General features: G+C 48.3%; 1 protein-coding gene across 1 annotated transcript in view; it reads left to right on the top strand.

Moving 5' to 3' along the window:
- Window positions 1-18574, top strand: part of NOTCH4 (notch receptor 4) — an 83605-nt gene that overhangs the window by 63619 nt on the left and 1412 nt on the right. Inside the window, exons 21-29 of the mRNA XM_084830639.1 lie at window positions 1284-1702; window positions 3318-3647; window positions 9545-9708; window positions 12025-12247; window positions 14526-14616; window positions 14728-14851; window positions 15229-15470; window positions 16562-16709; window positions 17828-17925. Of these exons, the coding sequence (XP_084686765.1) occupies window positions 1284-1702; window positions 3318-3647; window positions 9545-9708; window positions 12025-12247; window positions 14526-14616; window positions 14728-14851; window positions 15229-15470; window positions 16562-16709; window positions 17828-17925 (1839 nt within the window). The remainder of the gene's footprint in view (window positions 1-1283; window positions 1703-3317; window positions 3648-9544; window positions 9709-12024; window positions 12248-14525; window positions 14617-14727; window positions 14852-15228; window positions 15471-16561; window positions 16710-17827; window positions 17926-18574) is intronic.

The following is an 18574-nucleotide window of genomic DNA, read 5'->3' as shown; positions in this document are numbered from 1 at the left end:
CCTGGAGCTCCATTTTTGGCCAAAAAGCCTATAGGGCTATAAATTAGATAGGGGCGCAATCCTATTGGGATTCCCGACAGCCTCCAAATTTGGAGGCTGACGGGAACCCTATGCTAAGCAGGAGGAGCACGGAGGCAAAGATCTTCTCCTGCTCTGCATTTTTGCTTGGGCTCTGTGGGCAGTGGGGAGGGAAGGAGGCTGGGGAAGGCTGGGGAGAGCTCATATCCTGCTTCCCCAGTCCCCTCCCCTCCCCACCCGCAGAACGGCCCCCTTTCCCTCCTCTCTGAGGTTGCTCTGCCAGCTGGGAGGGGGAGGGGTGGGGAGCCTGGACTCCTGAGTCCGACGTCAGAAGATCTAGGAATCCGAACTATTCTATGCCCCCCCCCAAGGTTATCTGGGGGCCATAGGATTGCTCTCTAAGTCAGTAAATAAATTAATACATACATACATACAGAAGAGAGTTGCCAGGACATCAGGGTGCCTAAACATCATGGCCTCTGACCTGAAATTATGACAACAGATTTCTGTTGCTGGTTGAGAAATGGGACTCAGTACTTGTAGGAAGCTGCCTTATGCCAAACCGGGCCACTGGTCCATTTGGCTCAGTACTGTCCACACCAGCTTTCCTAGACCGGGTGCCCTCCAGATGTGTTGGATGACAGCTCTCATCATGCAGCCGTACTGGCTGGGGATGATGGGAGTAGCTGTCCAACACATCCAGAGGGCTCCCAGTGCATGGTCTACGCATACTGGTAGTGGCTCTGGGGTTTCAGGAAGGGGGTCTTTCCTAGACCTACCCGGAGATGCTTGGGATTGAACGTGGGACCTTCGGCATGCCATGCAGCTGCTCTGCCCCTGAGCTCCGGTCCTTTCCCAACCACGTGCGCTGCAAACTCTGCTAAGTACCAGCACCATTGGACGTTTAGAGGATGTCAGGAGGTGCTGCCTCTGAAGGAGGGAATCTAGTCTGACAACCTCGGTAGGCAACCTGGTGCCCTGCAGATGTTTCGTACTACAACTGCCACCATTCCAAGCCAACTAGGGGGTGCTGGGAGTTGTGGACTGACACATCTGGAGGGCACCAAGTTCGGGAAGGCTGGAGGAGACCATTCTGAGCTACACGAGTCCATGGCCTGGTTTATTATGAGGCTGCTTCCTACATCCACAGGAGACCTAAATAGGGGAGATCTTAACTGGGCCATCCTATTTGTGAGGCTTAAATGAAAGGAGGCTGCAGAGGTTTTACGAAAAATGATCTTCCCCTTCCCCCGCTGCACATCTAGGGTCATGACGGTGCCACCTGTGACCTGCACGTACCTCCTTGCGGCTCTCTCTACTGCTACAACGGAGGGGTCTGCATCACCCACGTGTCCGGGCCTCGGTGCCTCTGTATGGTGGGGTTCTCCGGGCCGGAATGCCACCTATCCCAGTGCTCTCCGGGCTCCTGCCCCACCACCAACACTACTGCGGCCTTGGAGTGCCAGACGGTGGCAGGGGACGGGCACTGCGACCGGGCCTGCAGCTCCCCTGAGACCCACTGGGATGGGGGAGACTGTTCCTTGGGGTTGTTTGATCCTTGGGGGAGCTGCCCAATGCAGGAGCTGTGCCGAGCGGCTTTCCAGGATGGGCGCTGCCAGCCTCCTTGCAACACCGAGGACTGCCTGCACGATGGATTTGACTGCGCCCAGCAGAGGGAGTGCAAGTGAGTCACCACTGAGGGGTGTCCCAAACGGGGATGCTGAAGGGGAACGAGGTCTAGCATTGACCGAGCAGGTGTACACCAGCTGCAAACATTGGCTGAGCCTATTCGGACAACTGGCCTACCCAGGGTTGAGCTTTATCAACCCAGGGTAGCATGGTTGTCTGTATCATCCTGCCCAAATGGTAGGGAAGATTTTCACCACCCTTCAGGGGTTGGATCCAGGAACAGTCTTCTGTGGATGGCAGGGCTCCACTCATAGAAGGAGCCTCCGCTTGAGTCCTGGGGATCCCTCCTCCCCCACACAGTTCAACCCATTCAGCGGGGTATCCTGACCCTCTACGCGGCATTTTCAGGGGGCTGGAGGGGTTCGTAAGCTCGTAAGCCCTGCTGGATTGGACCAAAGGTCCATCTAAGTGCAGCATCCTATTTCCCATTATGGGCAACTGAATGCCTCTGGGAAGTCCACAAGCTGGCCATGAAGGCGACACAGCCAACTCCGCCGCTGTTCGTTGCAGTAGTGCCCAGCAAGACCCTCCCACCTCAGGGAGCTCATGAGTGGAACGTGAAATAGGTTGGGATGTCTGTCGACTGGAAATCTGGCCGTTCTGGGGCTCGCTGAATTTCCACAGTGCCCCCAGCTCAGCTTGCCTTTGCGAGCTGAGCTGTGGGTTTTTCCCAAAATCCAGGAACTTTTTCTGTTTTTGAAAAACTTTTTGTAAATAGAAATTTGCACAAATTGTGGGGCTAATTTGCCTCGTTTGCGCAAATGCAGCAGCAATTCACGCAAATTATGCAAATTAGCCCCGCAATTTGCGCAGATTGTGGGTGCAATTTGCCCACGTGTCTATTTAGGAAAATAAATTTTAAAACCTGAAAATCCACGAGCTGGCCTGACTCAGTGCAGATCGAGTTGGGCCAGCTCGCAGGGAAATGAGCTGAAGTCCAGGGGGCTGAGCTGATGAAAGCTTGGTGAGCTGAACTCCCTGGACAGATTCCTCCAACATCCCAAGAAATGGATGACTTTCCCCTATTGCTTGCCCTTGGCACCTGGGATTCAGAGGCATGGTGCCTCTGATGTTGGTGGTACCACTTAGTGATCATGGAACCTCTTGGATTGAACCTCTTGGATACACCTCTCTTTCTCCGTGAATTTGGCCAATGCCCTCTTAAAGCACCCCGAGAAAGTGCCATCCCGACACGTTATGCTAGTGAATCCCATTCTTGAATTAGGTGCTGTCAACCATCTTGCCAATTGGTTTCATTGAGTCAGTGGTCCACTTAGGTAGTTTTATGATCTGGGGGTGAGGTAGGGGTTCTCTTTAGGTTAGCCTTCCCCAACTTGGTGGCTTCCAGATGTGTTGGCCTACAACTCTCAGCCTCTGGCAATGTGGATTACGGTGGCAATGTGGATTACGTCGCACTTCAACATGTGGCAGGCCAGCCCTGCTGCATTTGGTGGTCCCTCCTGCTCATTCTGCCAGATGAGGGCCCAGACGTCTACCCGGAAGTCCAACCCTGACGGCACCACTACCCTGAGTTGTTATAGGAGCAGGAGGGGAACTCTTTGTTTACTTTCTCCACACCAAACCTCATGCCATGACCCTCTTCTCCTCAGCCCTTCTTATGCCCGATATTGCCGGGACCGCTTCTCTGACGGACACTGCGACAGGGGGTGCAACGTCCCCTCCTGTGGCTGGGACGGGGGAGATTGTTTGTCTGAGCCTGCCCCACTGGGGGACTCAACATTGGGCCTGGCTGTCCTGCTGCCCCAGGAGGGCCTGCCTCAGTTCCTGCATTCCCTGGCCATTGCTGTGCGGGCAGTGCTACAAGTTCAACGGGACCCCCAGGGCAGAGAGAGGATTTACCCCTACACCGGGAAGGAAAAGCTCGGAAGCAGGAGCAATTGGACAGGGGTTCAGCCAAAGGCTTCTGCAGAGACCATTGGGTAAGAGAGAATCCCTATTTCCCTGCATGGGCAGTTCAGTTTGCTGGCCCCACAGCAATCTTCTTCCTTTTGCATCTTTATTTATTGATTAATATTTATTTATTTACTACATGCCTTATAAAATAAATTCCTCTAGGCGCTTTACAGTAATGATAAAATACACATACAATCACAGTAAAAATGAATGATATCAAACAAAATAAACGTGCCAACACAGCATAAAATACAATATCACATTGCAGGGACTGAGGAGAATTGACAACATGCCAGGGACTAAGATACTAAAACACAAAAATACTGAAAGATTTTGACAAGTTTTTAAAAGCTTGAGGGTACAGGGTTTGCAAACTGTGTTGAAAAATTCAGGAATTTGTGAATCTGTTTTTCCATCTATCTAAAATTATTTCCAGGTAGCTTTCGAGCTGGTACCATCTCAAGGCAGCATACAAGACAAAAATCAAACAAAGTGGGTATAATAAAAAAGCAGAAAAACCATGTTTCAATAAAATCCATGAAAACAGAGATTACTGATTAAAATCAATAAAAACAAAATTTACCAATAAAAAAACTACAGCCTAGATCAGTGGTCTCCAAACTTTTTTGATCGTGCACCCCTATCAGTAAAAACATTTTGAGCATGCACCCCCAATATATGTATATTTATTTATAAATTACATACATGTAACTACTGTACTAATATATTATGTACAAAATAGAAATTAAAAAAGGATGATATAAAGATGAAATAAACAATATTTTAAAAATAATTTATGTATTAATGGTACAAAACCCCTTTTTACTCTCACTACAAAAATATTGCTATTAATAATAATATTTTTCGTGAAAGCAATGTGATTGAATATGCTTCATTATTTTTGAAAATCTTGGTTTAACTCTTTGTGATACAGCAATTCGAAGGTCTGGTTCTAAGTTCAGATTATTTCGATACTTGGTTTTCGTGGCTGTCATAGCTGTCATAGCACACACTTTCTTCTTGGTTTCATTTTGCCAAAGGAGAGTGGGAAGGGTTAATCTCAACAACACAACAAGCGAGAAGGATCTTGGAATTGTTGTAGATCACAGGCTGAATATGAGTCAACAATGTGATGTGGCTGCAAAAAAGGCAAATGCTATTTTGGGCTGCATTAATAGAAGCATAGCTTCCAAATCCTATGAAGTACTAGCTCCCCTCTACTCAGCACTGGTTAGACCTCATCTTGAGTAGTGTGTCCAGTTCTGGGCACCACACTTTAAGAAGGATGCAGACAAACTGGAGAGGATTCAGAGGAGGGCAACGAAGATGATCAGGGGACTGGAAACAAAGCCCTATGAGGAGAGACTGAAAGAACTGGGCATGTTTAGCCTTGAGAAGAGAAGACTGAGGGGAGATATGATTTGTTGTTGTTCAGTCGTTCAGTCGTGTCCGACTCTTCGTGACCCCATGGACCATAGCACGCCAGGCCTTCCTGTCCTGCGCTCTCTCCCGGAGCGTGCTCAAGTTCATATTCATTGCATCCGTGATGCTATCTAGCCATCTCATCCCCTGCCGTCCCCTTCTCCTTTTGCCTTCAGTCTTTCCCAGCATCAGGGTCTTTTCCAGGGAGTTTTCTCTTCGCATTAGGTGGCCAAAATATTGGAGCTTCAGCTTCATTATCTGTCCTTCCAATGACCACTCAGGGTTGATTTCCTTTAGGATGGACTGATTTGACCTCCTTGCAGTCCAGGGGACTCGTAAGAGTCTTCTCCAGCACCACAGTTCGAAAGCATCAATTCTTCGGCGCTCAGCCTTCCTTATAGTCCAGCTCTCACAGCCATACATTACTACTGGGAAAACCATAACTTTGATTAGACGGACCTTTGTCGGCAAGGTGATGTCTCTGCTTCTTACTATGCTGTCTAGGTTTGCCATAGCTTTCCTCCCAAGGAGCAAGCGTCTTTTAATTTCATGGCTACAGTCACCGTCTGCGGTGATCTTGGAGCCCAAGAAAGTAAAATCTGTCACTGCTTCCATTTCTTCCCCTTCTATATGCCAGGAAGTGATAGGGCCAGATGACATGATCTTAGTTTTTTTAATGTTGAGTTTCAAACCAGCTTTTGCACTCTCCTCTTTCACCCTCAACAAGAGGCTCTTCAGATCCTCTTCGCTTTCTGCCATTAGGGTGGTATCGTCTGCATATCGGAGGTTGTTGATAATTCTCCCGGCAATCTTAATTCCGACCTGTGATTCATCCAACCCGGCGTTTCTCATGATGTACTCTGCATATAAGTTAAATAAGCAGGGTGACAATATGCAGCCTTGTCGTACTCCTTTCCCAATTTTGAACCAGTCGGTTGTTCCATGTCTGGTTCTTACTGTTGCTTCTTGACCCTCGTACAGGTTTCTCAGGAGACGGGTAAGGTGGTCTGGTACTCCCATCACTTTCAGAATTTGCCACAGTTTGTTGTGATCCACACAATCAAAGGCTTTAGCGTAGTCAATGAAGCAGAAATAGACGCTTTTCTGGAATTCTCTTGCTTTCTCCATGATCCAGCGAATGTTGGCGATTTGATCTCTAGTTCCTCTGCCTCTTCGAAACCCAGCTTGTACTTCCGGTAGTTCTCGGTTCGCATACTGCTGAAGCCTAGCTTGTAGGATTTTGAGCATCACCTTGCTGGCATGTGAAATGAGCGCAATTGTGCGGTAGTTTGAACACTCTTTGGCGTTGCCCTTCTTTGGAATTGGAATGTAAACTGACCTTTTCCAGTCTTGTGGCCACTGTTGAGTGTTCCAGATTTGTTGGCATATTGAATGCAGCACTTTAACAGCATCATATTTTAGGATTTTAAATAGCTCGGCTGGAATACTGTCATCTCCGCTAGCTTTGTTGTTACTAATGCTTCCTAAGGCCCACTTGACTTCACTCTCTAGGATGTCCGGCTCAAGTTCAGTGACCGCACTATCATGGCTATCAGGGACATTCAGATCTTTCCTGTATAGTTCTTCTGTGTATTCTTGCCACCTCTTCTTAATCTCATCTGCTTCTGTTAGGTCCCTGCCTTCTTTGTCCTTTATCATGCCCGTCTTTGCACAAAACGTTCCCTTGAGATCTCCAATTTTCTTGAAGAGATCTCTAGTCTTTCCCATTCTGTTGTTTTCCTCAATTTCTTTGCATTGTTCATTTAAGAAGGCCTTCTTGTCTCTCCTTGCTATTCTCTGGAACTCTGCATTCAGTTGGGTATATCTTCCCCTTTCTCCCTTGCTTTTCGCTTCCCTTCTTTCCTCAGCTACTTGTAAAGCCTCATCAGACAGCCACTTGGCTTTCTTGCATTTCTTTTTCTTTGGGACGGATTTTGTTGCTGCCTCCTGAACAATGTTACGGACCTCCGTCCATAGTTCCCCAGGCACTCTGTCTATCAGGTCTAATCCCTGAAATCTATTCCTCACCTCCACTGTATATTCAGAAGGGATATGACTGAGGTCATACCTGAACGGTTTAGTGGTTTTCCCGACATTCTTCAATTTAAGCCGAAATTTTGCAAGAAGCAGCTCATGATCTGAGCCACAGTCAGCTCCAGGTCTTGTTTTTACTGACTGTATGGAGCTTCTCCATCTTTGGCTGCAAAGGACATAATCAATCTGATTTCGATATTGACCATCTGGTGACGTCCATGTGTAGAGTCGCCTCTTGTGCTGTTGGAAAAGAGTGTTTGCTATGATCAGCATGTTCTCTTGGCAAAACTCTATTAGCTTTTGTCCTGCTTCATTTTGTACACCAAGGCCATGCCTGCCTGTTATCCCGGTGATTTCTTGACTTCCTACTTTAGCATTCCAATCCCCTATGATGAAGAGGACATCTTTTTTTGGTGTTAGTTCTAGAAGGTGTTGTAGGTCTTCATAGAACCGATCAACCTCAGCTTCTTCGGCCTCAGTGGTTGGGGCATAGACTTGAATTACTGTGATGTTGAATGGTTTGCCTTGGATTCGTATTGAGATCATTCTATCATTTTTAAGATTGTACCCCAGTACTGCTTTTCCCACCCTTTTGTTGACTATGAGTGCTACTCCATTTCTTCTAAGGGATTCTTGCCCACAATAGTAGATATGATGGTCACCTGAATTAAATTCGCCCATGCCTGTCCATTTTAGTTCGCTGATTCCCAAGATGTCGATGTTCAATCTTGCCATCTCATGTTTGACCACCTCCAGCTTACCTTGATTCATTGATCTGACATTCCAGGTTCCTAAACAATATTGTTCTTTACAGCATCGGATTTTCTTTTCACCACCAGACACATCCACAGCTGAGTGTCCTTTCGGGTTTGGCCCAGCCGCTTCACTCTTTCTGGCGCTACTTGGAAATACCCTCTGCTCTTCCCCAGTAGCATATTGGACACCTTCCGACCTGAGGGGCTCATCTTCCGGCGTCATCTCTTTTAGCCTTGTGATACGTTCCATGGGGTTTTCTTGGCAAGAATACTGGAGTGGGTTGCCTTTTCCTTCTCCAGTGGACCACATTTTGTCAGAACTCTCCGCCATGACCTGTCCGTCTTGGGTGGCCCTGCACGGCATAGCTTATGGCTTCACTGAGTTACGCAAGCCCCTTCGCCACAACAAGGCAGTGATCCATGAAGGGGGGGAGATATGATAGCGCTCTTCAAGTACTTGAAAGGTTGTCCCAGAGAGGAAGGCCAGGATCTCTTCTCGATCATCCCACAGTGCAGGACACAGAATAACAGGCTCAACTTACAGGAAGCCAGATTCCAGCGGAACATCAGGAAAAATTTCCTGACTGTCAGAGCAATACGACAATGGAACCCATTCCCTAGGGAGGTGGTGGGCTCTCCCACGCTCGAGGCATTCAAGACGAGGCTGGACAGCCATCTGTCAGGGATGCTTTGCCTTGGATTCCTGCACTGATCAGGGTGTTGGACTCGATGGTCTTGTAGGCCCCTTCCAACCCTACTATTCTATGTTTCTGTGATTCTATCTCCTTCCCACTCTCCTTCAGCAGGATGGCAGCTGCTCCACTGCCATGACTTCATCTGCTATGCCTGGCAGAGACTGGTGCAGTTGCTCTCGGTGGCCGCAGCAGAAGCAGGATAGGCCTGGCTCCAAGAGAGAAATGCCATGGAGCTTCTCTCTTGGATCCCATCCCATCCTGCTGCCGCCATCATTGCACACCATGGCAGCTCAACAGGGCAGTGGGAGGCTTCTCAATTATCAGGCAGCTCACGCACCCCAAAGGATTGTCTTGCGTACCCCTGGGGTGTGTGCACCCCACTTTGGAGACCACTGGCCTAGATGAGTATCATTGGATCATTGCATTCCAGTTTGTGCCTCGGTTCAGTACGTGCAGATTTGGTATGCAGATTTGGTTCACAATGTGAACCAAACAAATTTCTCCTCCATCCTTACCAGCCACTACTTGTTGTTGTTGCTGTTGTTATTCCATTTATCAGATGTCCCATAACCGGAGTTGTCTGGGCAGCAAACAATAACAACAAATTGCAGTCACAAGTTCAGTAAGAAACACCCACCCACACACACACAATTGGATAACCACACATCAAATCCTAACAGAGCTGCATTCCTACAATTTCAGCCACAGTCTAACAACAGAATGCAGAGAATCATGAAACACCAAGGTGGGATTAAAACGCACCTTAAAACCCCAGCAAAATGCAAAGATTAAGAAGTTCAGGTCTATGGTTTTAAACGAATTCGTAAATGTAAATACATTTAGGCTGCAATCCAATGGTCCCTGGGAGGGCTCCCAGGAGCCATGGGATAAAATAAGAATGAGAAGAGGCAGGGAGTCTGGTGGGTGCCAAGGCACACTGGAGCCCGCAGGCACCACGCTGGATGCCCCCAGCATAAACCATGCCGACATTAATGCTTTGTCTTGTTTATCTTGCAGATTCACCATCTTCCTGGCTGTGGACGGGAGCAGGTGCTCCAGGCTGTGTCCCACATCCCCCAAATCCGTGCTGAATTTCTTGGGAGCCTTAGCCACCAACGGAACCCTTGAATCCCTGATCCCATATCTGGTAGTAGCTGCCTGGCTTGAGTCGGTGGGAAAAGGTATATTCCAAATCTGGGAAGAATTTCTGAGGGTTTGAGACAAAAGTGAGGCTGCCTAGCAGATTAGAACTGAGCAGGATTTCAGAATCTGGACTAAGATGGATGATCTGGTGGTTATATTTTTATTTATTACATGTATAACCTGCCTTTCCACTAAATACTGCTCGACCTTTAATACAATACAGATAAAATAATAAAGTTGCAATTAAATCATTAAAAACATAAGATAAAAATACATCTTTTAGAAACAGATCACATAAAAACACATCAGTAAAAAAGAAATAACAGCACCCACCAGATCAAAGCCTTCTTCAGTGACAAGTCAGTATTGATTGATTTATCAATTAAATGTATATATGGTAAGCTGCCATGTCATATTTTACTGCGGGACATTTCAGTACTGGGGACAAGATTCGCCGGCATCCGTACACCCCGTTATATCGTGAGGAACATTTGTTGTTGGCATTTGGGAATTCAGTGATGTTCCCTGACTGTAGAGTCTGGGCATTTTGACATATGGGAAACCCACAAGCAGGACATGACTGCCACAGCACCCTCCCGCCCAGGTCCCCCAGCAACAGGTGTACATAGGCACACTGCCTCTGGCACTGGAGGTAGCATAAAGCCATCAGGACTAGTAGCCATTGATGGCCTTCCCCTCCAGGAATTTCTCTAACCCCCTTTTAAAGCCATCCAAATTGGTGGCCATGACTACATAGAATCATAGAATAGTAGGGTTGGAAGGGGCCTACAAGGCCATCGAGTCCAGCCCCCTGCTCAATGCAGGAATCCAAGTCAAAGCATTGACACCTCATGGAAGTGAATTCCATAGTTTAACTGTGCACTGTGTGAAGAAGTCCGTCCTTTGATCTGTATGGGGGACACTGCCTGGGTCCCCAACTGCACTGTGTGGACAGATCCGAAGCAAAGTCCCACTGGCATGCAAGAATGTTAGTAGGGACAGCTGAGGAACGAGGAGCCGGGGCCGAGTGCGCATGGGCATGGAGGGGGTGGGGCCACACATGCACTGCCCTGTCTTTCTACACCAGAGGTGCACAATGGTTTTGACCCCAAGAGCCACATCAGGTGTCTGCTGGGGTGGCGGGGCCACACACGCACGCATCCGCATGCCAATTTGTCAGCAGCATCATTCCATGCTCCCAGATTATAGGAGGAAGAAGTGGGGGGGGGGGCTTAATGAAATCCACGAGCCCGAACCTGAATTCCCCCCAATTTCTGCCAAATCCCCCCCCCCAACACATGGCCTTCTAAAAATGGGGGTGGGGTGGGAACTCTCGGCTTTCCATGTAATATGAGCATAATCTGTTGTAGGGTGCAATCTTATGCATGTCTAGACAGAAAAAAAGTCCCACAACTCTCAGCATTCTCCAGCCAGCATGGTTGGCTGGAGAATGCTGAGCATTGTGGGACTTTTTTCTGTCTAAACATGCATAGGATTGTGCCTTAAGTATAAAAGTGTGTTGTGGATATTTATACGTGCAATATTGTTATTCATTTATTCAATTTATGAATTGCCCTATAGCCAGAGCTCTCGGGGCGAGATCCATAATAAAACAAAATACCATAAAGCCAATGATAAAACACATTAGAAGAATTTAAAAGTATTTGAAAGCAGCAACAATAATTTAAAATAGTTTTAAAAAGAGATAGTTTTGAAAATAGTTTTAGAAACAGCAAAGGAGCTAAATCATGGAAAAGGATGGTTTAAAATGCAACTTTATTGTTGCCGATATTAAGAACATAAGAGCCCTGCTGGATCAGACCAAGGGTCCCTCTAGTCCAGCAGGACTAGTTCACACAGTGGCCCACCAGCTGTTGACCAGGAACCCACGAGCGGGACACGAGCGCAACAGCAATCTTTTTTGGTCTGTTCTATTTTGTGTGTGTGTGTTTGCTTTTGTATCTTGTGTATGTGTGTGTAAAGGGGGTTAGGGATCTTTGACAGAGAATTCACAGTGCTGTCCCACCAAACTACAATTTGCAGGACTCTCTGGGGGAAGCCACAATAATTAATCTGGTATCAGTGGAGGGTGATGGCTCCAATGCCAGTGGGGCAGAGAATCCGCTCCGTGTTTCAGTCAGAACCTGTGGTTCACACCTTGGATAGCTCCTTTAGAGTTCTGACCGGTTCTGACTGACACCCGAAGTGGATTCACCACCCCACTGGCATCAGAGCCACCAGCCCCCACTGTCTGGAATGGAGCCGATTTTAAAAGTCCGCCATGGAGGTGGACCCAAGAACAGCGGCAGGGGGCAAGGCTGCCGTTTCATAATCTCCCTTCTTCCTGCAAACAGATTCCCAGGCCTCCGTTTCCCATTTTCCTGGGCCCCTCATTTACAGTGCCGGGGCTGGAGTTCTGGTAATAGCGCTGATCATCTTTTTCGGGGTGTGGAGGATCCGCCGGCCCCAGCACCGTGAACATGGGTCGCTCTGGTTCCCACCTGGATTTGCTCCGCACCAAGGCAAGAAACGTCGCTGCCGGAGAGAGCCTGTGGGGGAAGATGCTATTGGATTAAAGTGAGTATCAAAGGAAAGGCAGGCGGCAGCCCGATATTTACTCAGGGCGCAATCCTACGCATGTTTAGAAAGAAAAAAGTCCTACAATTCCCAGCATGCCCTAGTCAGCATGGCTGGCTGGAGGGATCCTGGAAGTTGTAGGACTCTTTTCTGTCTAAACACATTTAAAATTGCGCCCTTAGTTACTTACAAAGTTTCTAGCCTGACTGGTGCTCCGAGAGGCTTGCAAGTGTCAGGAGCGCCCTTGCTGCCTTCTGAAATCCTCAAGTAGCCAGAATCAATACACAGACGATAGGGCTCTTTTCCAAGGCTTTATTTCCATTCAACCTAATGACGCTTACAGACGCTGATTGCATGAGCCTAATGAGGGAAGCTTAAGAGAACTGCCTACTAGGGGTTTCTAGCCTTAGTGAATCAGTTGATCTCCATTTGGAGGGTAAAGGCGGGAAGCCTCTGAACTTAAGGGCTAGGAGGCGAAAGTCCACCCCTTTCCCATGGGGCATCGGGACACAGCTGTTGACGTCGCGCCAAGTGGGCTGAGCGCCTCCTCTCAGCGCCCTCCATCTCCCACTTGTCCCTGCGCTGGTGCCTAGCGTCCCAAAGCTCCAGTTGTCCCTCCCCCTGCCTGCCAGGGTCGCTACCACTCTCTGAAATGTGATCAGGGAGGGGCTCTCCCTCCGGCAGCGCCTCTGAACAGCACGCGGGCTCCTCTCCCACGGTTTCTATGGCTTTCTCAGCATCAGAACTTCTTTAGGGCTCTATGGGCTCCGATCCAACCCTGACAGCAAGCATAAAATACATTAAAACATCGCAAATAGTTTAAAGCAGCAGCAGCAGCAGCATGAAAGATAAAACCACTCCACAGACAAATTAAAAACTCATTACAAGAGGGAGTACATAAAAAGAGGCAGTGAATAAAAGGCCTTGGCAAATAAAAGTGTCTTCACCTGGCTCCAAAATACATTATCAGGGCTAGGCAAACCTCCCAGGGAAAAGCATTCTACAGCCAGGGTGCCACTACGGAGAAGGCCCTTTCACCATTTGCCTCAACATTGGAAGGTGAGAGAATTTGGAGAAAGTCCTCAGAGGAAGATCTTCATATTCATGAGCGACAGGAGGGGAAGAGGAAGAGGCTTGATGGATTGGTCAGAGAGAGGCTGGGCAAATCTTGAGACAGAATGGTAGGGGACGGACCGTAAATCAGTGGAAAAGTGCAGGCTTTGCGTGGAGAAGGCCCTTGACACCTTCGTTTAGAAGGCTCTAGTAGCAGGAGATAAAAAAGACGCCTGTCTGAAACCCTGGAGAACTGTTGCCAGTTGAAATAGGCCACAGGTGGAGAACGCCCAGGGGCCAAAACTGGCCTGCCTACAGTTCCAATCTGGCCTTCCTGGATTCCCTTTCCCCCACTGACATTAAGAGCCTTAAGCTCAAACATGCTGGTATGTTTTGTATTTGGGCCTCACTCCATTTTGGGCCTTTGCCCCTGCCCACCACTGGAATGTGGCCCCAGAGAGCCTCTCTGAAATGGAATTTGGCCCTCGGGCTGAAAGAGGTTCCGCACCCCTGGAGTAGACAATACTGAGCTGGATGAACACGTAATCTGACCTGGTATAAGGCAGCGTCTGTGTTCCTACCTATTAAGGAACAGTTATATATGGGGTCAGCATTTCATCTAGCCTTTCTGTAGGGATTGGGCTCAGCACCTTTGCAAAAGCACCACAAAAGATGTGGAAACTGATTCAGAGTCAAATGGGGAGGAGGGGGAAGGGACTGTTGAGTTGCCAAGGTCACAGGACATCGGTGAGAGTAACAGAGTTTGTCCAGATGCCAGCTAATCAGTTGGATCAAAGCCAGCCATGGCCCTCCCCACCCATGGGAGTGCAAGATCTGGAGGAGGAGGACTTAAGAGTAAGGGATCCAAGAATCAGACGTTGGGTCAGGAGGAGCAGCTCCAGGACATGAGGAAAACCCAACTTGAGGCCGGGACTTAGAGAGCCACACAGACTGCGAAGAGACGTTTGGCAGCAGTTTCGCTGCAACTTTCTACCGTAGTGTATTAACCAAAGAGAGCCACTTGTAATTTAATGCAAAGCGCACTGGAGAATTTAGCTCCGTGTTGCTGTTTGTGGATTCCGATTGTAACCTGAGGCATTGTTGATCTGGCTGTGGCTTGCATAATAAAAGCAATTGACTGCAAAATTGCCTTCATTGTATGACTACAAGAGCGACCAGAGGCTTAGCACTGAACACTTTTCTTTCACCCTCTCCCAAAACGCAGGCCAATGAAGCTGGGTGCTGAATTTGTAGAGGACCATGATATGTGCTCCGGCCCCCATTTTGACGGACCCCTGAACACCAAGGATATGAAGGTATTTGTGCTGAATGAAGAGGTGTTTCAGGGACAGTATGAAATGTTGATCTCACTCCACCAGGGGACACTAGAGCTGGGTTTTGTTTTTTATGGCTTCTCTCTTCTACAGGGAGATCCAGATTCCATCTCAGTCCTAGAGCAAGACCAGCCTAAGCCAAAAAAGCAGGTGCAGTTCAGCCCGCCAACCCAAGAGAAGGACACCAACCCAAAGGCTGTCAAAAATCAAGAGCCAGGTAAAGAGAGAAGTCTAACATCTGGGGAAGCCGTTGGCAAGAAAGGAAGTCCCACCCCTGCAGAGGAAAGAGCAGTAAGAGGAGACCCAACCGTACTAGCCAGCCAAACAAAGTCCCAAGGGGTCCTGCCTTAAGACCACACTCTGACGGTCACTAGGCCCATTCAGCAGAAGGAGCAGGTTTTGTAGATGGAGTCAGTCAGGATCTCCCTCCTCCCAGGTATTCATCTAATAGGAGGAATATAGGAAAGAAGTTACTTCTAGCAGAAGTGGCTAAAACAGGAAATCCTCCCTGTGTATGTGGCAATACAGGAAGTCCTGCCTTCCACTCACTACACACCTGTTTCCACTCACTCCATGCCTTTTCTCTCTCTCCAGTGTGTGGCCTGACACCGTTGATGCCTTTGGCCCATTCTCCTGGGCTGGAACTGGAGGGATCCTGGACAGACCGACAAATGGGGAACTCTGGGGAGACGCCCCTCCACTTAGCAGCCCGATACTCCCGTGCAGACGCTGCCCGGCGACTCCTGGCATCTGGAGCCAATGTCAATGCCCGTGACCAGTGGGGACGCACCCCCTTGCACAGTGCCATAGGAGCCGACGCACTGGGTGTTTTCCAGGTTAACCAACGAGTGGGGGATAGAATATGGTCACATGGTCCAAAGCATAGGGCCCCCCTATGATTAGTATTCCAGGCAGGAAGAAAGGCTGTCTCTGGGGTGGCCAATACCTGTTTGATTCAGTTGCCCTGGGAACGGAAAAGGCCTCTTTATTCAAAGTGTCTTTAGTCAAGGCTATGGTCTAGTGCAAACCGACCGTGGTTCTGTTGGACTGGACTGCAGAAACGTAGCAGAATGTGGCTTCAGGTACAGAATTCTGAGAAATTCAGCTTTCATTTAAAAAAAAAAAAATCACAAGTTTCTAGCCATCATAGCTATGAATGTATACTTCTGAAGTGTGTAAACACATGAAACTGCTTTATACCAAGTTACACCATTGGCCCATCTGGCCGAGCATTCGTCTTGCATAATCATCAGAAGGCCAGGAGAGAGGTATACAACTGCACTTCCTCTGAGGTCATTCCACATACTTGGGGGCCAGCACTGACAAAACCCTTCTCCTTGCTGCAGGTTTACCTTTCCTTCACACCAAAGGATGGGATACCAAAGCTAATCTTGATGGCAGAGTTGTAGCGGAGCCAGGACTTGCAAGGTCAAAGCACCATGTCTTTAGTTAGCAGGGACGATGACATCACCGGCCAGCCCGTGTTCCCATGTTTCTCAGGCTGCCCTGAGCCCTCTGAGCTTAGCTGCAATCCTCACAGTAGCTGGGGGAAAATGCATTTTCCCAGTAGCAATATATTGTTGTGAGCTGTCCCTGCTGTAATGCAGAGAGCTTTGGGGTGGCTTGATCTTGAAAGGGAAATTAAAACCCATTAGCTTTACCAAAAGATCTGCTCCTATGGGGATAAAAACTGCTAGGATTGGTTTTTTCAGATGGATCAATGCAGCAGCCTGAATTTTTGGACTCTTGAGTTTCACGATGAGTGCCTGCATTTCAGAATGTACCACTACACCACTGCTTAATGGCAGGGTGGGTTTGTATGGAAAGAGGCTTTTTTTAAAACATGTAGGTAAACCTCCCCTCCAAAATCTCCCCTGCTTTGCTGTTCACTCTGAAGCCTACTGATGTCCATGTTGTCTCTTGACAGATCCTTCTCCGGAACAGGCAGACAGACTTGGATGCGTCAGCGCATGACGGCTCCACCCCATTAATCCTTGCCACGCGACTCGGGGTCGAAAACATGGTGGAGGAGCTGGTGGCCAATCACGCAGACATCCAGGCTGTGGACAAGAGAGGTGAGGGAACGATGCATTGCGGAGCTGATGGCAGCTGAGTAGGAAGACAGCTTGGCAACTCTTCTAGCGCAGGGCTGGGATCAGCACCTAGTGGTACAGCTTGCCCCAACCTGGTGCTCTCCAGATGTTTTGGACCAAGTCCCACCAGCCCCAGCCAGCATTGCCAATGGTCAGGAATGCTGGGAGTAGTCATCCAAAACATCTGGATTGGGGAAAGCTGTACGGATCTCTGGGTAATTTGCAGTTGATCAGCAAAGATTTCTAACGTCCAGTTATTCAGCAATGATATCAACAAAATGACTCTCCCCTGTCCTAAATTATTTGCTTGTTTGTTTCACTTCTATACCACCCAGTAGCTGAAGCTCTCTGGGCAGTTCACAACACTTAAATCATAAAATACAGCACGATAAAAACAGGATATATGTATCAGAAAAAAGTCCCTCAATTCTCAGCATGCCTTAGCCAGCATAACTGGCTGGGGCATGCTGGGAGTTGTAGGACGTTTTTCTTTCTAAACACACATAGGATTGCACCCTTAGTGAAAATAACAGATACAAATGCATTATTAAGGGAATATTAGGGGAACTTTTAGGGGAAACTGTTGGCCAAAAAATGCATATATTAGGCAGTTTAAAAAAAATAGCAAAATGACCTTAAGACTAGAAAAAAAGAGACACAGAGAACCAAATGTACAGCTTTGTCCATCCCTAGGGAAGAAGTCTCTCCATTCATTTCTGTGCAGTCAATGAGGGAGGTTAAATCCCCTTCTCGCTTGTAAATTGGCCTGGGTGTGTTGTGTTGCTATTTCTTCAACAATCTACTCAGTAGAGAGGCATTGAGTTTGGGATCCAGCAAAGCAGGTCCCCTCCAGATGTTTTGGACTACAGCTCCCAGTAGCTCCAGCCAACATAGCCAATGGCCAGGGTTCATAGGAGTCCAGAATACCTGAAAGGCACCAGGTTGCCTACTCCCGCAACAGGGGTTTCTGGGAGATTTCTCTTCATCAGAGGAAGGGAAACACTATAGATGGGAGGGGAGGACAAGAACTGCCTGAGCCTCCAGGATTCAGAAACGCAGCTGCCTTCTCATCATCCCTGGATTTTCCATGTTGTCTACAGGAAAGAGCGCCCTCCACTGGGCCGCAGGAGTCAACAACGTCCGTGCCGCCCTCGTCCTGCTCAGAAATGGAGCTGACAAAGACGCTCAGGACAATCGGGTAATGTGTATTTCTGGGGGCTCTGCCTCCAAGAAAGAGAGCTGGAGAAAATGCCAAAATGCACCACTATGGGTCAAAGGGGAAGAGGATTTTCAGCACGGGGTAAGGGTTAGGAAGTCAGGGTACGAGGGAAGATGCCTGGCACCGGGTCAGATTATTTCTCAGTCTGCCCTGGTATTGGCTACACCAGCTTTTCCGCAACCTTTCAATGGCCATTCTGACTGGGGATGATGGGAATTGTAGTCTGGAGCATCTAAAGGATGCCAGGTCAGGGAAGGTTGGTCTATATTCTGACTCCCAACTGCTCCCCAGGGGTTGAGCCAGAGGCCTTCTACATCCTTTCGTAACTGGAGGTGGCAGGGATTGAACCCGCAACCATCTGAATGCAAGGCAACCTGGAGACTGACAACATTCAATGAGCTTTATAAAGCTACGAATGACGTGGAGGCAGGAGAGGGAGACATTATTCTCCAACTCTTGATAGAAGCTGGGTATCCTCCAATAAAATGATTTCAAAGCGATTATCAGCAAGCTCGGAAGGACCGACAGAAGTACTTCTTACAATGGGATGAAAAGCCTTTGGGGTTTGTCATCATGGCCTGTCCTGACTGCTGCTGGCATAGAGATGGCTTTTTTAAGGATAAGCCAG

Source organism: Heloderma suspectum, chromosome 2 (assembly GCF_057233095.1).
Source record: "Heloderma suspectum isolate Gila_16-S chromosome 2, 16-S_ref, whole genome shotgun sequence".
Classification (NCBI taxonomy): Eukaryota; Metazoa; Chordata; class Lepidosauria; order Squamata; family Helodermatidae; genus Heloderma; species Heloderma suspectum.
The sequence above is the reverse complement of the archived record's forward strand: the minus strand, read 5'-3'. Positions and strand labels throughout refer to the sequence as shown.